This window comes from Channa argus, chromosome 15 (genome assembly GCF_033026475.1).
Source record: "Channa argus isolate prfri chromosome 15, Channa argus male v1.0, whole genome shotgun sequence".
Lineage (NCBI taxonomy): Eukaryota > Metazoa > Chordata > Actinopteri > Anabantiformes > Channidae > Channa > Channa argus.
The window spans coordinates 22723652-22739480 of NC_090211.1; the positions used below are offsets into that span (position 1 = coordinate 22723652).

The 15829-nt window shown below is 42.7% G+C and overlaps 1 protein-coding gene across 1 annotated transcript; it reads left to right on the forward strand.

Annotated features, from left to right (window-relative positions):
* Nucleotides 1-5172: 5172 nt before the first annotated feature.
* On the forward strand, nt 5173-11759 carry tspan34b (tetraspanin 34b). The gene is made up of 8 exons (XM_067475947.1): nt 5173-5437; nt 8772-8849; nt 9833-10048; nt 10133-10207; nt 10655-10762; nt 10845-10982; nt 11067-11156; nt 11409-11759. Exons 2-8 carry the CDS (start codon nt 8793-8795, stop codon nt 11466-11468), a joined length of 744 nt encoding a protein of 247 aa, XP_067332048.1. The 5' UTR covers nt 5173-5437; nt 8772-8792; the 3' UTR covers nt 11469-11759.
* Nucleotides 11760-15829: the final 4070 nt, after the last annotated feature.

The following is a 15829-nucleotide window of genomic DNA, read 5'->3' on the forward strand; positions in this document are numbered from 1 at the left end:
TTTTTAAGGGGTCTGAGCACAGCCCACTCTCACAGCTCACATTAGCTCCTTTAGCTACAGAATAAGCTGAAGTTAAACCTGATACAACCTTTGCATTGTAAACGTCTGTAATAAAGCGAAACCTGCTTCTATTTACCTCTGTCTGAAATCAAGAAAACACGCTGGTCGTCACAGGAGCGTAGAGTTGTGACTTAAACTAAGAAAGGAAATATTTTCCATCAGAGGAAAATGTTGTTATTTAGGCAGCAGTGATATGAAGGACAGAGTATTTCCATGAAATGGGTTATGGTCTGGTCCTCAGAGCATCACAGAGTACGACGACCCAACATAAGTGTGTGAAATACACGTGCTGTTTGATTGTAGGTTTAAGTGAGCATGTGTTGTGTGGACCTGGAGAACATTTTCCCGTTCTCCTTTTTCGCCACTCCAGTGTCCTGACTCACAGATGAGAAATTATCTGCGAGTTTAATGTTTCTCAGGAAAAATTCACCTCACTCTTTGTGTTCTGTGTCTGTTTCTTAGTTTCTAAACAAATGCACTTTTTCTTGCTGCTGTCAGTTGTGTTAACTGATGAGTCACTAAAACATTATAAATAAGGAGACTTGTTTGTATTGTGCTGTTTGTCTGAAAGATGTTTGACACAAATTATTATTCATTTGCAGCATGTTCCTGCCTCTTGCATAATGAACTCTCTGGTGTGTGTGTGTGTGGTAGTGTGGGTGTGTGTGTGTGTGCATAAATAGTAAGAAAGGACTTGAAAAGCATAAGCGACATGACACCTAATCATGAAGTGGTTTCACAGATACTGGACCTTTTCAGTCCAGCAGTGAAGGCTGACATGTAGCTGGTTTCTGCTTTAGCCTCCAGGAAAAGGATGTTAACCTCTTCAGACTTAGGAGTATTGGATCAAGTCATAGTAGGAGATATAAATATACGAAGGTTTTTAGTAACCGGTTTGTTTCACGGTGCAACGAATCGACTCACCTGGACACTGCTGCTAAGGACCAAAATGTCAAAAAGCAGAACTGGACTGGAAAGGTGCAATGGTCAGGAGGTCTGTGCAAAAGTTTGCATATCCTTCCAGTGAAATTACCAAAAGGATTAAAATTAACTTATTTTTTTTCTATCAACATGTTTAATTCAGTTTGAGCTAATACAAAGTACATTTTGAATCATTTTTTGTTGATGTTTGCTTCCCCTTGATGAATCCATTAAAAATAATGTTTAACTGAATGAATAGATGTATTTATTTTCTTATTACACTTTTCAGACTATCAGGATGCAAACTTTTGCACACAACTGTAAATACAAAGTGTTGAACACGTCAGGTTCCTCCCTCACTGCAAACAGCATCTGTCCTCCTCTGCTGCTTGGATTATTTCACCTGCTGTCAGAAAAACGAGGAGAAACTGTCATTTCCTGAGCTCTGTCCGACCTCCTCTAACCCGCTGGACAATGGAGAACCGCTGGGAGATTTACTTAGCCTGACTGAACTTTGATAGAGTTGGTCGCCTACTTTCCGACAAACACAAGTGAGAAACAAATTGTTGTGTCTTCTGCTTTGGGCTGGAAGATGCTGCATGTGCTATTTTATCTACACACGCGCTGTGTTCTGCTAAAGGATGTGGTTTTGATGGGGTGAGGCTTGGGCTATGATCTGGATCCTCTGTGACATCTTCTATTTCAGCTGTTTCATGTCCAACTGCAAGGAAACCTGTGGTGGACCCAGAACACGCTGCAGAGATTAGATCTCTTATCTGGACTGTGAACAGCTCTGTACCCACAGAAAGTGAGAAACGTTGAGCCTATTGAGCTGTGACAGAAAATCGATGTGTGGATTTTAATAATTAGCTTTAATGTGTGAGGGTGTAATATGACTTATCATTTTCTACATTTAGGCTCATTCCACAGTTACCGTTCACCTGGTCATGTTGGTTTCATCATCTCCAGCCATTTCTCTCCCTCTGTTCTTTATTCTCTGTTTAAAATTATCACGAAGGATTAAACAGAATTTACTGTACAATTAAGAAATACACTTTCCATTATTTAGAAAAATCTGGCGACGCCTACTGACAGCTGTCGACTATATGAAAATGTAAGTCAGGTTATAGATCACATTTATTCCATTCAAATGCTTTTTAAATTGACCTTCATACTTAACCATATTAAAGAAAACAGCAAGTTCAAGAAAAAGTGAACAAAGTTTAGCTGAATCACTGTTTACTTTGATAAGAGCTGGCTTCCTGCTGGGGGTCCGTCTGCATCTGAAAGACACTGTAAGCCCTGACAATCAAAGGAATATGCTTAGTTCCCGTTGAAAGTTCTTCTTGACCATGGAATTTACCAGAATGATCTCACAAGGTTAATTCAGTTGCTGTATCTTCAAAGCTTTTGACCATAGCACATGAGCGTCCTGTGCTGGAACGTGTTCCCACTGCAGATGTTAAGTAAACCAAAACAATGGAGGCAAACTTCCAGTCATCACTTTAATATTTAATATTGATCCATTGTTGATATGAAAATGTTGATTCGTGAAACCCTCTGGGCTCTGGCTGGGCCCCTCAAGGACGTTCACATAGTTGTTCTGTAGCCGCTCCTGTTACCTCGGCTGTGTTCTTAGGGTCGTTGTGTGGTGAAAGATGAACCATCGCCCCAGTCTGAGGTCCAGATGCTCTGGAACAGGCTTTCATCGAGGACGTCTGTGTACATTGCTGCGTTCATCTTTCCCTCCATCCTGACTAGTCTCCCAGTTCCTGCTGCGGAAACACATCCCCACAGCCTGATGCTGCCACCACCAGGCTTTACTGTAGGGATGGTATTGTCCCAGGTGCTGAGCGGTGCCTGGTTTCCTCCAGACATGACCCTTGACATTCAGGCCAAAGAGTTGAATTTATGTTTCATCAAACCAGAGAATTTTGTTTCTCATGGTCTGAGAGTCCTTCAGGTCGGCTATCATGTGCCTTTTACTGAGGAGTGGTTTCCGTCTGGCCACTCTAGCATACAGGCCTGACTGGTGGAGTCCTGCAGAGATGGTAGTTCTTCTCTCTCTCCACAGAGAAATGCTGGAGCTCAGAGTGACCATCTGGTTCTTGGTCACCTCCCCGACTAAGACCCTTCTCTTGATCGCTCAGTTTGGCCGCTCTAGGAAGAATCCTCGTGCTTCCAGACTTCTTCCATTTACAGATGATGGAGTCTACTGTGCTCATTGGAACCTTCAATTCAACTTTATTTATATAGCACCAATTCACAACAAAGCCACAAGGCACTTTACAGAATAAAGTCAAGACTATAAGATGTATATTGTATGAGCCAATCAAGGGTCCAGAGTTTAATTATTTGTTTTATGTAATGTGTATCTGTGTGTAATGTAATGGTTTTATGGAATGAGTCTTTGTGACGTGTCTGTTTACTGATGATGTCATTAGTGACATCATATGGCTTTAATAGTTTGGCTTTGATAGTTGCCTTTGTAGTTTATGTTTTAAGTTTGTTGACCAGTGGTCAAGGAAACAATGCAACGCTAAGGGTTTGTTAAAGAGAGATGTTGTTCAGCTCAGCTACTGAAGGGAGCAGACGTGACACAGTAACTGGTGCAGAGGAACTGACTACAAGGAGGTGTGGACCACAACAAGGTAGAAGAAAAAGGTTCTGTGTGTAGCTGTAGAGGCACACGGTTCTGTGAGTTCAGACATACTTTGAGAAACTTGTTTGATGAAACTGCTAGTGAACGTGCCTGTGAGATCACTGCTTAAAGTTGTATGTACAATTGATCTGTCATCGGCTAAGTTGAGAAGCGAGTACAATAGATGTTCAATGTTTGTGTAACAACGATCTCCGGAGTGAAGTATGTGCTGAAGCGTCAGATTCGAGTAAGATCACCTCTACATATAGAGAGAACCCAACAATTCCAAGGTGTTTGCTTTTCCAAATCATGTCCAATCCACTGATTTTCCCACAGGTGGACTGTAATCAAGTTGTAGAAACATCTCAAGGATGATCAGTGGAAACGGGATCCACCAGAGCTCAATTTTGAGTGTCATGGCAAAGGCCATGAATTCTTATGTACATGTGAGTTTTTTTTGTTTTGGGGTTTTGTTTTTGTTTTTTTCATAATTTGCAAAGGTTTCAAACAAACGTTTTTCACGTTGTCATTATAGGGTATTGTTTGTAGAATTTTAACGAAAATAATGAATTTGATCTATTTTGAAATAAGGTCCGTAACAATGTGGAAAGGTTAAGCGCTGGCATACTGTCTGGATGCACTGTACATAGAGAATTTAGGTATTTAAATCAGAAACGTTTCGAATGCACCGTGAAAAGCAGATTGAGGAACTGTGAATGTCCAATCAGGAAGTCTGCAGACCTGTTCACTTACTAAATATCTTTGTGTGCTGTGGGTCAAAAGTGTCTGTTGAAGCCTCCTTTCACAGTGCAGCTTTACGTTATCTTGGTTTACTGTCTACGGGCATCACCTGGATTTGAGAGGTTTATTCCATTCTTCCTACACACTGTCATAGATCTATGATCTGAGACGTTTGTCCTGGTGGTTCCAAACTGTTTGTTTCACAATCATTGAGGCCAGTGTCCTTTCTGAAGGATTCAGAGCATTTTTTCTCGTCTGCCAGAAAGGTTTCTTGTCCTGACTTGCAGTGTGAATTGTGGGATGGCAAATAAACAGGTGTGTAATAATTTTAAACTATGTCTAATTAATTTGGTTTTCCACAGGTGGACTCTACTCAGGTGGTGACACACCTCAAGGAAAATTAAACAGGAGGAACCTGACCACAATTTGGGGCCACAATAAAGGGTGTGAGCTTTAGAAATAGGTTTTCACTTTGTGGTCGTGGTGTGATGTGTGATGGTAGTTTGGGATTGAATGAACAGAATGTGACGTGAACACAGTGACACTTGAACATGGATTTGACTTTGGTTTGTGATGCTGGTTCTGGGCTGTGGTTATCAACGAGAAATGGTCCCATTATTGTGTCATGTTAACAAACTTGTCATGTTAACATTAACGCCTGGAAACAACCAAAGTGTGTGTGTGTGTGTGTGTGTGTGTGTGTGTTAACAGCTCATTGCTACTTCCCACATGCTCCCTCCCTCAGGAGTGACAAGCCTAACGAACTCCATGGTGATGTGTGTCATTACTCAGCAGCTCTGCTCCCGCCCAGCAGCTCCCCCTCCCTCTCCAGGACTTATAACCAGCCGTTGCTCCTGAAAGAGGAGCACAACACTGGAAGACTCACGCTTTGATAACAAACAGGGACACTCAGCAGACGGAGGGGGGCTATTACACGGTGGCTGATTTGTCTTCAGAGGACACTCCATTTCTTCTTTTATCTTACAGTCAATCTGTTTCCACAGCAACCGCCGGCATCACCTGACTTAAGGTAGAGACTTCACCTGTCGTGTGCCCGGGAGCTCTCATCTAAAGGTAAGAGGAACTCTGACTTCATGTTTGTTTTTTAGCTTTTACTGGGTCCAGTTTTGTCCCAGCGTAGGGCGGAATCCATCCAACAATGATCCTTTGTCCCCCGGGACCTGCCTGTAATTATTCCCCTGAAAGACGTCCTTTCAGCGTTACCTGTGTGTTGGATGGGAGCTGGCCAGTCACACACAATACAGAGTTTCACTGTTGACCACATGTTTAGCACACACAGTGTGTCCACTGATCTCTGAGCAGCTGTTCGGTGATTCACAGAACACAACAATACCATGTATAAAGGAATCTTATTTCTATAATGGCCCAAACACAAAGGGAAGGAGACGTGTAACTTAAAACCAAAGTGACGTCACTACGAAGGGGATGAAAATAGCTTCCACAGCAGAAACCACAACAAAGAGAAATCATGCAGCTCTCAGTGTCTACAGGTCACTTTCTGTTCACCTGCTATTTAGTCACATGTTCACATGCTTGGGCCACAGAAACATGCCGGGCTGAGGTGGACAAATTACTGTGTCTGTGAAAGAAACGCGAGTTGTTTGAGTCGAACGTCACCGAAGAGAGAAAGGAATCAACAGAGGAGCGATGAGGAGGCTGGGATCTTCCTCACGCTCACACACCAGAGAATCAGCTCCACAAACTGTTGATCTCCTGATAGTCGCAATCGTTATTACATGTTGTTTATGATCACACATTGTGATCATTTTTAGGATTTATACATTTGTTTTATATGTAACTCAAGGTTCAGAGAGAAGATGGAAAAACATGTATTATTTGATTTTTTTTTCTTTTAATACAGATCGTTTTATACTTGGAGGAACTATTTATAAAAGCTTTTCTCAATCTTTGTTTGCACATAGTTGAATTTTCAGCTTTTACCAGAATCGCCATCATCAGATTATAAGACCAGAAAGAAAACAAAGTTTGAAATCACTTTTAGATGCAGATTAGATAGAAAATGTGAAGGTTACATTACTGAAGGTGGTTTTAAAGTGGTTTAAATGAGAAGAATACAGGGCTTCAGGAATAATATTAATCATTAATTATGAGCAGGTTGAAGGATTTGTTGTTTTTCTGAAAGCAGAAGCTGAAAATGAGGATTCAAACATTTAATCTCCATTTGTGGGACCAGCTGTGTGACGTGCTGACAAACCCGTAGCTGCTGTTTACAGCCTGATGTTGAACTGTCTGGTTCTTTATTCAAAGTTTGCCGTCTCTTAATGTTGAAATGGCACAAACAGGGATGTCTTTCATTCAGCTGGTACTAATGTTCTTTTACCATCAGAAGTAACAAATGATGGCGTGATCAAGAGTTGTAGTAAAATAATGAAAATTAGATTTTCTTTAAATGAAGGAACATTTGTAGTTGCTCAATGTGCAAAAATGTTCATTTTGCCTTTTCAAAATTAGGCCCCACAAACTTTGTGGACTAATTTCAGCCTGTTCAGTGGAACAAGTCTTTATTGGGGTGTTTTATAGATGTGTCCCAGATGTTCAGTCTCCTCGAAAACTGAACTTGTGTTTCTAAAGTGTGGAAATGTCCTTTTCACACTGTCCTTTTCTGTAGCCGCTGTGACAATTGATGTTGTTAATCCTTCACCAGCTGATTCCTCAGGGTCAGAGAGCAGCTGCTGACCAGGAGGAAGTGGGACACGCTCAGTGGACAGAGATGATTGACGGGGTTTTGGGGGAGTCACCCTCTCCCCCAGAGTGTATGATTAACTTGAAGACGAGCAGCTTTACTGTAACGGTCACTTCCTGTGTTAGCGATGAGGCGTTTGGGGAGAAAAAAGGAGGAGATGGGAGCTGAGAATTAACAGCATGAGGGAAATCTACCTGTTGGTAAACACAGTGGGCTCTGCTCCATCAGTGCTGTGGAGATAACAAGTTGTCTATTTGTCACGCTACACAAAGAGCACTGTCCTCCCCCAGGACACACACACAGAGGCAGAGGCTGTGAGACTTGACACACAGGAAGCCATTAGTTGTGATAAATGAGATACATGTTGAGTGTCTGAGCCCGTTTTTGCTGTCGCGTGAGCACAGAGGTTGTTGATGAGCTGTTGGCTCCATGAAGTCTGACTAACTGAAATTTCCATGCAAATACACAAACGAGTGGGTAGACAGGTAAGGAAGAGGTGGCACTGCACAGGTGTATGCAGCAACAACCCCCACCCACTGTATTTACACTCAGTCACAGTACACAACCCCCCACACACACACTGGGGAGGTTACTGAGTTTCTGATACTTACACTTTGACAGGCCGTCAGTCAGTGACAGATTTAAAATGTCATTCTGCTTGAAAATGAAGTCTGGTTTACACTTATTAGATGAAACTAACACAGTAAATATCTGTTCAATTTCTTTTTTTAAAGAGGAAGTTTCTCATTCAGACGACTCGTTAGGACAGAACAGTTCAGGGACGTGTCTTAATTTAGGCCTTAAATCTTTCAACAAATGACAGATTGTAAAGTTTTTTTTACTTCCTCGTATTTTTCTTAATTTTTCATCTTTAACCATCTAAGTCAACAGTGGTTAGTAGTTAAAGTACAGTTAACAGCATGTACTCAGTACTTTAATATGAAGGACTACTTTTGCTTGCAAAGTAGAACTTTTTAGGCAAGTACTTGCACTTTTACTGGACCATTTAGTTTGTGTACTGTGAGCACCAGTGAAAATAGGATTCACTGTAAACATCCCCGGATTCGTCGTCTGTGTTTTCAGTGTATTTTGTGTTTGCAGGTGTCTGTCTGTCCGTCTTTGTGTCTTTCTGCTGTTAAAACAAACTCAGGCCTTTGTGTCCCAGTGTGATCTGTGAATTTACTCCTTGTCCTCACTCGCAGACAAGAAAACTGATTCATCACGATGAATTTAATGTAAATGGTAAATGTAGATCAGATATAATGCAAATATGTAGAGAAAGATCAGTGTCACACACTGCAAAAAGGGAGAAGTTACAGAGAAACAACATGTGCACGTCGGCGTGTTTATTTCCAGGCCACTGTTTGTTTTTTGTTTCTTTTGAATGGACCAGGAACTGGACTTCCTCTAACATCAGCGCTCTGGTTTCTGTGAGGAAAGCAAACAAAGGGAAGGTGATATCAGCAGCTCAGTCCTCACACTGTAAATGTTTGAGAGAGAAGTTATTAAGATTACAAAGGTGAGCAGCAGGTGCCCCCCCCCCCCCCGGCAGTTACTGCGCTGCCAACCAGGCAACACATTAACAGACAAACACATCAGGCCCGTGATCGACACACAGATGGTTTTTAAGTGTTTGTCTGATGCTGACGTAGTGAAATAAAGTGAGTGTTTGTGTCTTCACAGGTTCAACCATCAGCTGCAGACATGGGATGCTACAAATTCCTCAAAGGCATGATGTTCGTCTTCAACGGCATCATATTTGTACGTTCTCTTTTTCAAAATTACAGCTGATGTCATGGTCTCCTCTGCTGTGTTCACTCTGAAAATAGTGCGAAAGTGCAAAAGATTTATGATAATTATTAAGGCACTTGTGAGACTGAATTTAGTAAATTATGTGTAAAGCGCTTTTCAAACAAAAATTCACTGGTTCACAATAAAAGCACAAGATAAATACAAAATAGTTAAAAGTGTGAGGTTTGAAGATTGTAAATTTAAAACTGGAGTTGGATTAAAGATCAATAATTCCCAAACTCCTCAGTGAAAATATTGGAGTACAGGCACCGTTTCCAAGTCATTTTCCTTAGATCTCGCGTGTACAAGTACCTCATAGGACAGGTTCAGCCTATTTCACAAGGACTGTGAAACAGGTTTGACTTGTACTCAGTCCTCCTGTTAGTACAGGCCTGGATGTGATGGGGGCCCGTGTATTGAAAAGCTCCAAATGAGTCACATTAGGCAGATCTCCTGTTACGTTTAGCACAAATTCTTCCGTATAGCTTTTTAATAACTGCAGGTGTTTTGTTTCAACATACACAACATTATTACCACATGGTGGATTTAATATGAAAATATGATGAACTAATAAAAGCTAATGTATCATTCTGGTTTAACCAGTTTTTATAATTACTGTAGATGTTTTACCATAATCTGTAATCCTTATAATACGTTGAGTCCTTTTAATTTTTTTTTAAATCGTACGTTTTATTTTAAGATGTTACGACCTTAAGTTTGTACCTGCTGCATCCTGATTATTATTTGACAGAAAAGCACACCTGTGTATTAGTACTGGGCAAATACTACAAATGCCAAGAAAGGTCTGCGCGGGCTTTTAAGAGAAACATTGTCGTCAGATCACCATGACGACTAATCTGAGAGGTAGAATAGCTGGACTGCTGCTTTCACTCTAAAGATGACGTCTTCCTGTTCTTTCTTCTCACCATCACCATCTTCATCGTGTCCCTCAGCTGGCGGGCGCCGCCATCCTGGGTGTCGGTATCTGGGTGAAGGTGGACAGCAGCTCCATCCTCAGCTTCCTGGGGAAAATCCCGAACGTTCCGACCGAGCTGAGCCAGGTGCTGAACGTGGGCTACCTGCTGATCGCAATCGGAGTGCTGCTGGTCGTCATCGGCTTCCTGGGCTGCTGCGGCGCCATCAGAGAGAGCAGGTGCATGCTGCTGCTGGTACGTCCGTTTGGGAAAGTATTACAGTGTTGAGAGTCTTGGTGTTAAAATCTCCTCCTGATTAAATGTCCATGTTTTGCCCAGTTCTTCATCATAGTGCTGCTGGTGTTTATAGCAGAAGTTGCAGGAGCCATCGTCATCCTGGTCTTTAGACCGTTGGTGAGTCGTTTTTCACACAGACGATGATAAGAATGACATTATTTACCTGTTAGAAACATTTAGACCATTTATACAAAAAAAAACCACCTGTGTTCACTGCTAAGAACTGAGAGCTGCGGTTACTTCACTGGGGCAGATCACTAACACAGAATCCAATAAACTCGTAAATGCTCAGGTGTGAAAGTCAGCTTCACCTTTGAAGGGTCAAACAGTGAAGAGCAGAAATGAAGCAGACCTGAACATATCAGATTCCTGCAGAAACATTGAGGCACATCAAGTTCTATATGGTTTTAATTCTTGGTTTTTCTCCAGTAACTCACAGAAAATCACTTTGCTGCCTTTGCACAAAGTACACTTTAGTTTCAGTAACGTATTTACATTGTATTTTTCACTCCTAAACTTTCCCTGGAGTACTGACTCTTTGCACCACGTGTGCTCGTGTTTTAGGCCAACCAGATGTTCACCAAGATCGGCATCGCAGCGGCTCAGAACATTCACACCGAGTATGGCAGCAATAGTGACGTCACCGGGCTGTGGAACAGCGCCATGACCACGGTTTGTGGATCTGCAGAACTAATGGCCCCTTTCAGGCTCGCTGAACTCTGTGTAACAGCATCTCTCCCCGTGTCCGTTTTAGATGAACTGTTGTGGATTCAACAACGCCACCGACTTCGTGGACTCTCCTTATTACAAAGCCAACGGGGACCAGGTCCCGCCTCTGTGCTGCCCGGGCTTCATTAACCCGTGCAATATAACTGTGGCTACCAACAGCACGGTACGCGCTCTGAAACTACAGAAACACGGTGCAGGACCCGAAACCAGCTCACGTGATTAACAGTTTCTCGGTTATGATCCTTAGATCACCGGCTGTTTCCCAAAGATCCAGCAGCTGGTCGATAACAACACGGTGGCTATTGTGGCTGTGGCGCTGGGAATCGCAGCTCTGGAGGTAGGAGAACACCTGTCGTGACGTGTACACGTTCACCTTCTTGCTGCATGTTATACTGACGTGTCCCCCCCCCCCCTCCTCCCCAGAACACCTGTCGTGACGTGTACACGTTCACCTTCTTGCTGCATGTTATACTGACGTGTCCCCCCCCCCCCCCCCCCCCCCCCCCTCCTCCCCAGAACACCTGTCGTGACGTGTACACGTTCACCTTCTTGCTGCATGTTATACTGACGTGTCCCCCCCCCTCCTCAGGTCTGTGCCATGGCCGTCTCCATGATCCTGTTCTGCAGAATCAAATCCATGAACAGTTAACTGTGACGGGATCGCTGAGCCTTTCAGCCTGCACCTTTAAACACACCTCATCACTGGATGTCACACGTGCAATCAGATTAACTAATCTATTTTTACTACATTCCAATCTAACAGATTCCTTCAATGAATGTATAATATTTTAATGTTTCGGGAACGCGCTGAAGTTTTACATGTTTATGAGGAGTGTGTGGTAATGAAACCGGCTGGTGTCGGTGATGTTGCCATAAGCAGCATGTGATGTATGTATGAATGTTGTGATCTTCAGAATAAAGTGTGAAGTATTTGTAGTAAGTGGTGAGTTTCTGTGACATTTTAAAAGGAGGAAGGGAAGCAGCAAACAGGGAAAAATGACAAATTCTTCCTCTGTTTCACTTCAACTTTATTTATAAAGCGCCAATTCACAACAAAGTCATCTCAAGGCACTTTACAGAATAAAATCAAAACTATACAATAAATAATAATTCATTTTATTTATAAAGCACCTTACATTTGTTAACAAATCTCAAAAGTGCTACACAAGCAGATTAAAACCCAGAATAAAACATAATAAACATGTAAAGCATAGAAACATAGAAAACAAAAAATAACGGCCTTAAATAAAATGTAATGATACATTACATGATACATGATACATGGGGGGGGGGGTGGAGGCGATAAGTGTTGGTGGTATGAAGATGTCTAGTTGTAGATTGCAATGTGAGGAGTTCCTTCAGATACTGGGGGGGGGTTCTGTGGGTAAGTAAACAGACTTTGTAGTCAATGTGAAGGTGGATGGGAAGCCAGAGAAGTGTCCGGAGAACAGGAGCGATGTGTTCGTGTTTCCGCACCCTCATTAAGATCCTGGCGGCGCTGTTTGAACATATTGGAGCTTTTGAAGGCTCCTGCTGGAGATTCCAATGAGAAGTGCATTGCAGTAATCCAGCCTATACAGACTGTAAAGAAAACCCATCAAATCCACCTTAAGAAAGCCTATAGGCAACAGTGGAGAGGAGAGAAGAAAGACAACTACGGGAGAAAACACAGAGTTAAATTCATACAGTGGTTACAGTTGTGAGGTTCCTCTCAGCCACTACTTCACAAAGTACTAGGCTTTGTTTTTTTTGGTCATGTTAATAAGTTTGACGTAAATGTAATAAACTTTTTTTTAACCACTGTCAGTTAAACTGTTCCAGCAGCTTAAAGGCCTCCTGTGTTGGCGCAGAGAAGAACGACTGGCATGACAGCGTGAGGGGAAGTGTCACAGGAGGTCAGCTGAGTAGGCCTGAAAGTGTCTGGGACAAAAGTAAGAAGGTCAGGTGGTGAGTAGTGGAAGCCTTTTCCCCTCCAGGTGGACGTTTCCATGAAGCTGTGACAGATCCTCCACCCTGGAAACAACTTTAAATGAAGCTGTCGAGTTTCATCTCTTGTTAATTTGAATAAAAACAGTTAGGGGTCACTTTCCATTTTTGTCATGTGTGAGTTTTGAATAGTTTTGTTGTTTTGGTTCTTAAACTTTTCTTTCATTTCTTTTGCTTTATTTTCTGTCATTTCATTTAAATTGTTTTGCCCTACTGATCAGAGAAGAGCAACAGTTTCAAGCACCACCAAGAGCCACCTTGGTGCTGATCCCGAGCCTGGATAAACTGGAAGGGTTTGGGGCAGGAAAGGAATCCGGCCTAAAAACTGCTAAATCATGGCGTGACACGTTCTGCTGTGGCGACCCCTGAAGGGACGAGCCAAAAAGCCGGTAATCTATTAGCTTCTCATTTGTTGTAGTTTAAAGTAGATTGCTTGCCAGGCTGCGTTGAGGGTGGTGGAGCATAAAGAATGAAGTAAGGCGGTTCCAGCGGAGGGAAGAGGGAGGACTGGACAAAGAAAAGGCTGAGTCTTATCTTAGCACCAATGTAAATGACACATTGGAGCTTTAACCCTCACTTTGTACACAAGCTTTGACTCCGGGCCCCTCGACCTGTCAAAAAAAGTTGGGCTATGTTTAGGATATTAGCACTACTGGGTCACATTACCAGAAAACGATTAAGAATAAAGCCATAACCTCTGATTTCCCACCAGGAGTTTCAGGATCGTGTTGACATACAAGATAACATACAAAAGTGTACGTGTGAATTGTGGTCTGGCTGTGTGTGGTGCTTTGTTTAGTTTGATACAGATATAAAAGAAGGTGTTAATGTGTAACTCGGAGCAGCAAGAATTTAATCTGACTTTTACATAGTGAGGTTTTTGAAAGCTGAACTTAAAAGAGCTCCAGTTCATCTGGAGTCAGTGCTTTACCTTGGACTCTGCTGCTGCTCATCAAATGGAAAGAAACTTCCTCGTGCTGCAGGGGCTGTTGGTTTTTGTGGGTTAATATATGAATGATTTCATGATTCCTGTAAGTGGTTGTATTTTTCCAAACCCCTGTGTCCATTATATCTCAACCTTCATTACTTCCTTGTCCCTGCTCAGGAATCCCCTAATTAACCAACCAGCGTGTCAACCAGCTTAGTACTCGGTGTAGAAAGTGCGTACGCGGTCATATACTCTTTGTTCTTTAAGGAGCCTTCAGTTATTGTTCATTCCTGCTTGTATTTAGTGAATACTTTCTTTTTGTTAGTGTCCCTGTCTGTCTTTGAAGTGACGGAGAAAATGAAGCTTTCTGAAGGATCTGAACTGAGAATGAGTCACTAGTTGGAAACCTGAGATAAAACAGCGACATCTGCTGCTACATCTTTGAAATTACACTTGTATCTGTGAGTAATCAGAAACCGTGTTAGAGAAGAGGGAATTAGTGAGCTGAGTATATTTGTGTGCAGCAGTTACAAACAACTTATGTGAAATTTGCAACTTGCACATCAGGTTGTAAATGCTGCTTTGAATAAACACACTAACCTGATGTCAGTGAAATGGCTTCACATACTCTTCTCTCACACCATCTCTCTTCTCTGTCCAAAATGTGGACATTGTCAACCCTTGTCCTTCAGTTGTAGGTACATTACTGATTCTGGTCCTGAGGGTTTGCTTCTGAGCTGGGCACCTCTTGTGTGGAGACTGGTTTCTCCAATGTAGAGCTCTGAGCACTCTGGACTACATACGTTGCTCTTCTTGTGTTTAGGTGTTTGGTCTTTCGGGTGAACGAGTCTTTGTCTCAGTGTTCTTTAGTCTTTGTGCATTTCATCCTCTATGAACTGCAGTGTGCAAGGTCCCAAAGGATCCCTCACATAACCTACTTTATTTTAATCCACACAAAGTGGTTTAAACATGAGCTTTGTCACATATGTACTTTTCTTAAAGATGGCGCACTTCACCTTTTCAGAGCGGACAGACAGAACTTAAAACGTAAAGCAAAAGGAGGTGGAATCTGTTTTTAGATCAGCAGTGGCTGGTGCAACAGTGTTTGGGTGCTGTCTCTGCTCTGGTCCTCGGACCTGGAGGCCTTCATCATTGACTGCAAAGCCTTTTTACTCGGCCCGTGACTTCTCTTTCATTGTCGTCGATGTTTGGCTGACAAGACACTTGTGTGTGGATCAGAGAAACCCGGACGCCTTATTCATCGTCGTAGGAGGCTTTAACAAAGGTCATCTCTCCCACAAACTCCCCAAATACAGTACGAACAATGTACCGTTCTAGGTCTGCTACGACCAGTCTGGATACGTGCACAGACTCTGTGACGTCCGACATTAACTTCTGTGAGGACAGTGTCATTTGAGCAGAGCTCAATCAGCGCATGGTGAGAGAATGGAACAGCTCATGAAATCTTTTGAGCGCCTGGTCTGGTCCCAGCTCCAGGACATCATAGACCCTCTTCTGGACCCGCTGCATTTTGACTACAGAGCCAACAGATGGCATGGTCCTCCTCCAGCATCTGGACTCCCCAGGATCCTACACCAGGAAACTGTTTGTGGACTTCAGCTCTGCTCCGAGACAAGCTGTCCCAGCTGCACGACTGCATTTGTACTTCGTACGGCAGCTGCATAAGTTTCATCTCGCTGTGAAGATGTTGGTGAACTTCTACAAAGCCAAGCTGCAGCTTGTCATCCACTCCGCTGAGAAGATGCATCGACTGCAGCTTCCCAGGATCGCAGCCAACCCCCCCTCAGAGGAACGTGAACTCTTTCAGCCCGTCCTCTCTGGACCAAGACCTCACGCCACAAGAACACTTTTTTCCCCACTGCAGTCAGCCTGCAGTCATTCTCACTTTTTAAGTTGCACTTCTTCCCACTACACACTCACTTCGTCCTGTCCCTTTGCATTATAAATGTATATTTTAGATTATGTGTTCAAACCTGACACCAAGACAAATCCCTAGTACTGTTAAGTGTTCTTAACTGCACCTGCCAATAAACAGATTTCTGATTCTGAAAACAACAATTCTTGTTTCTATGGCA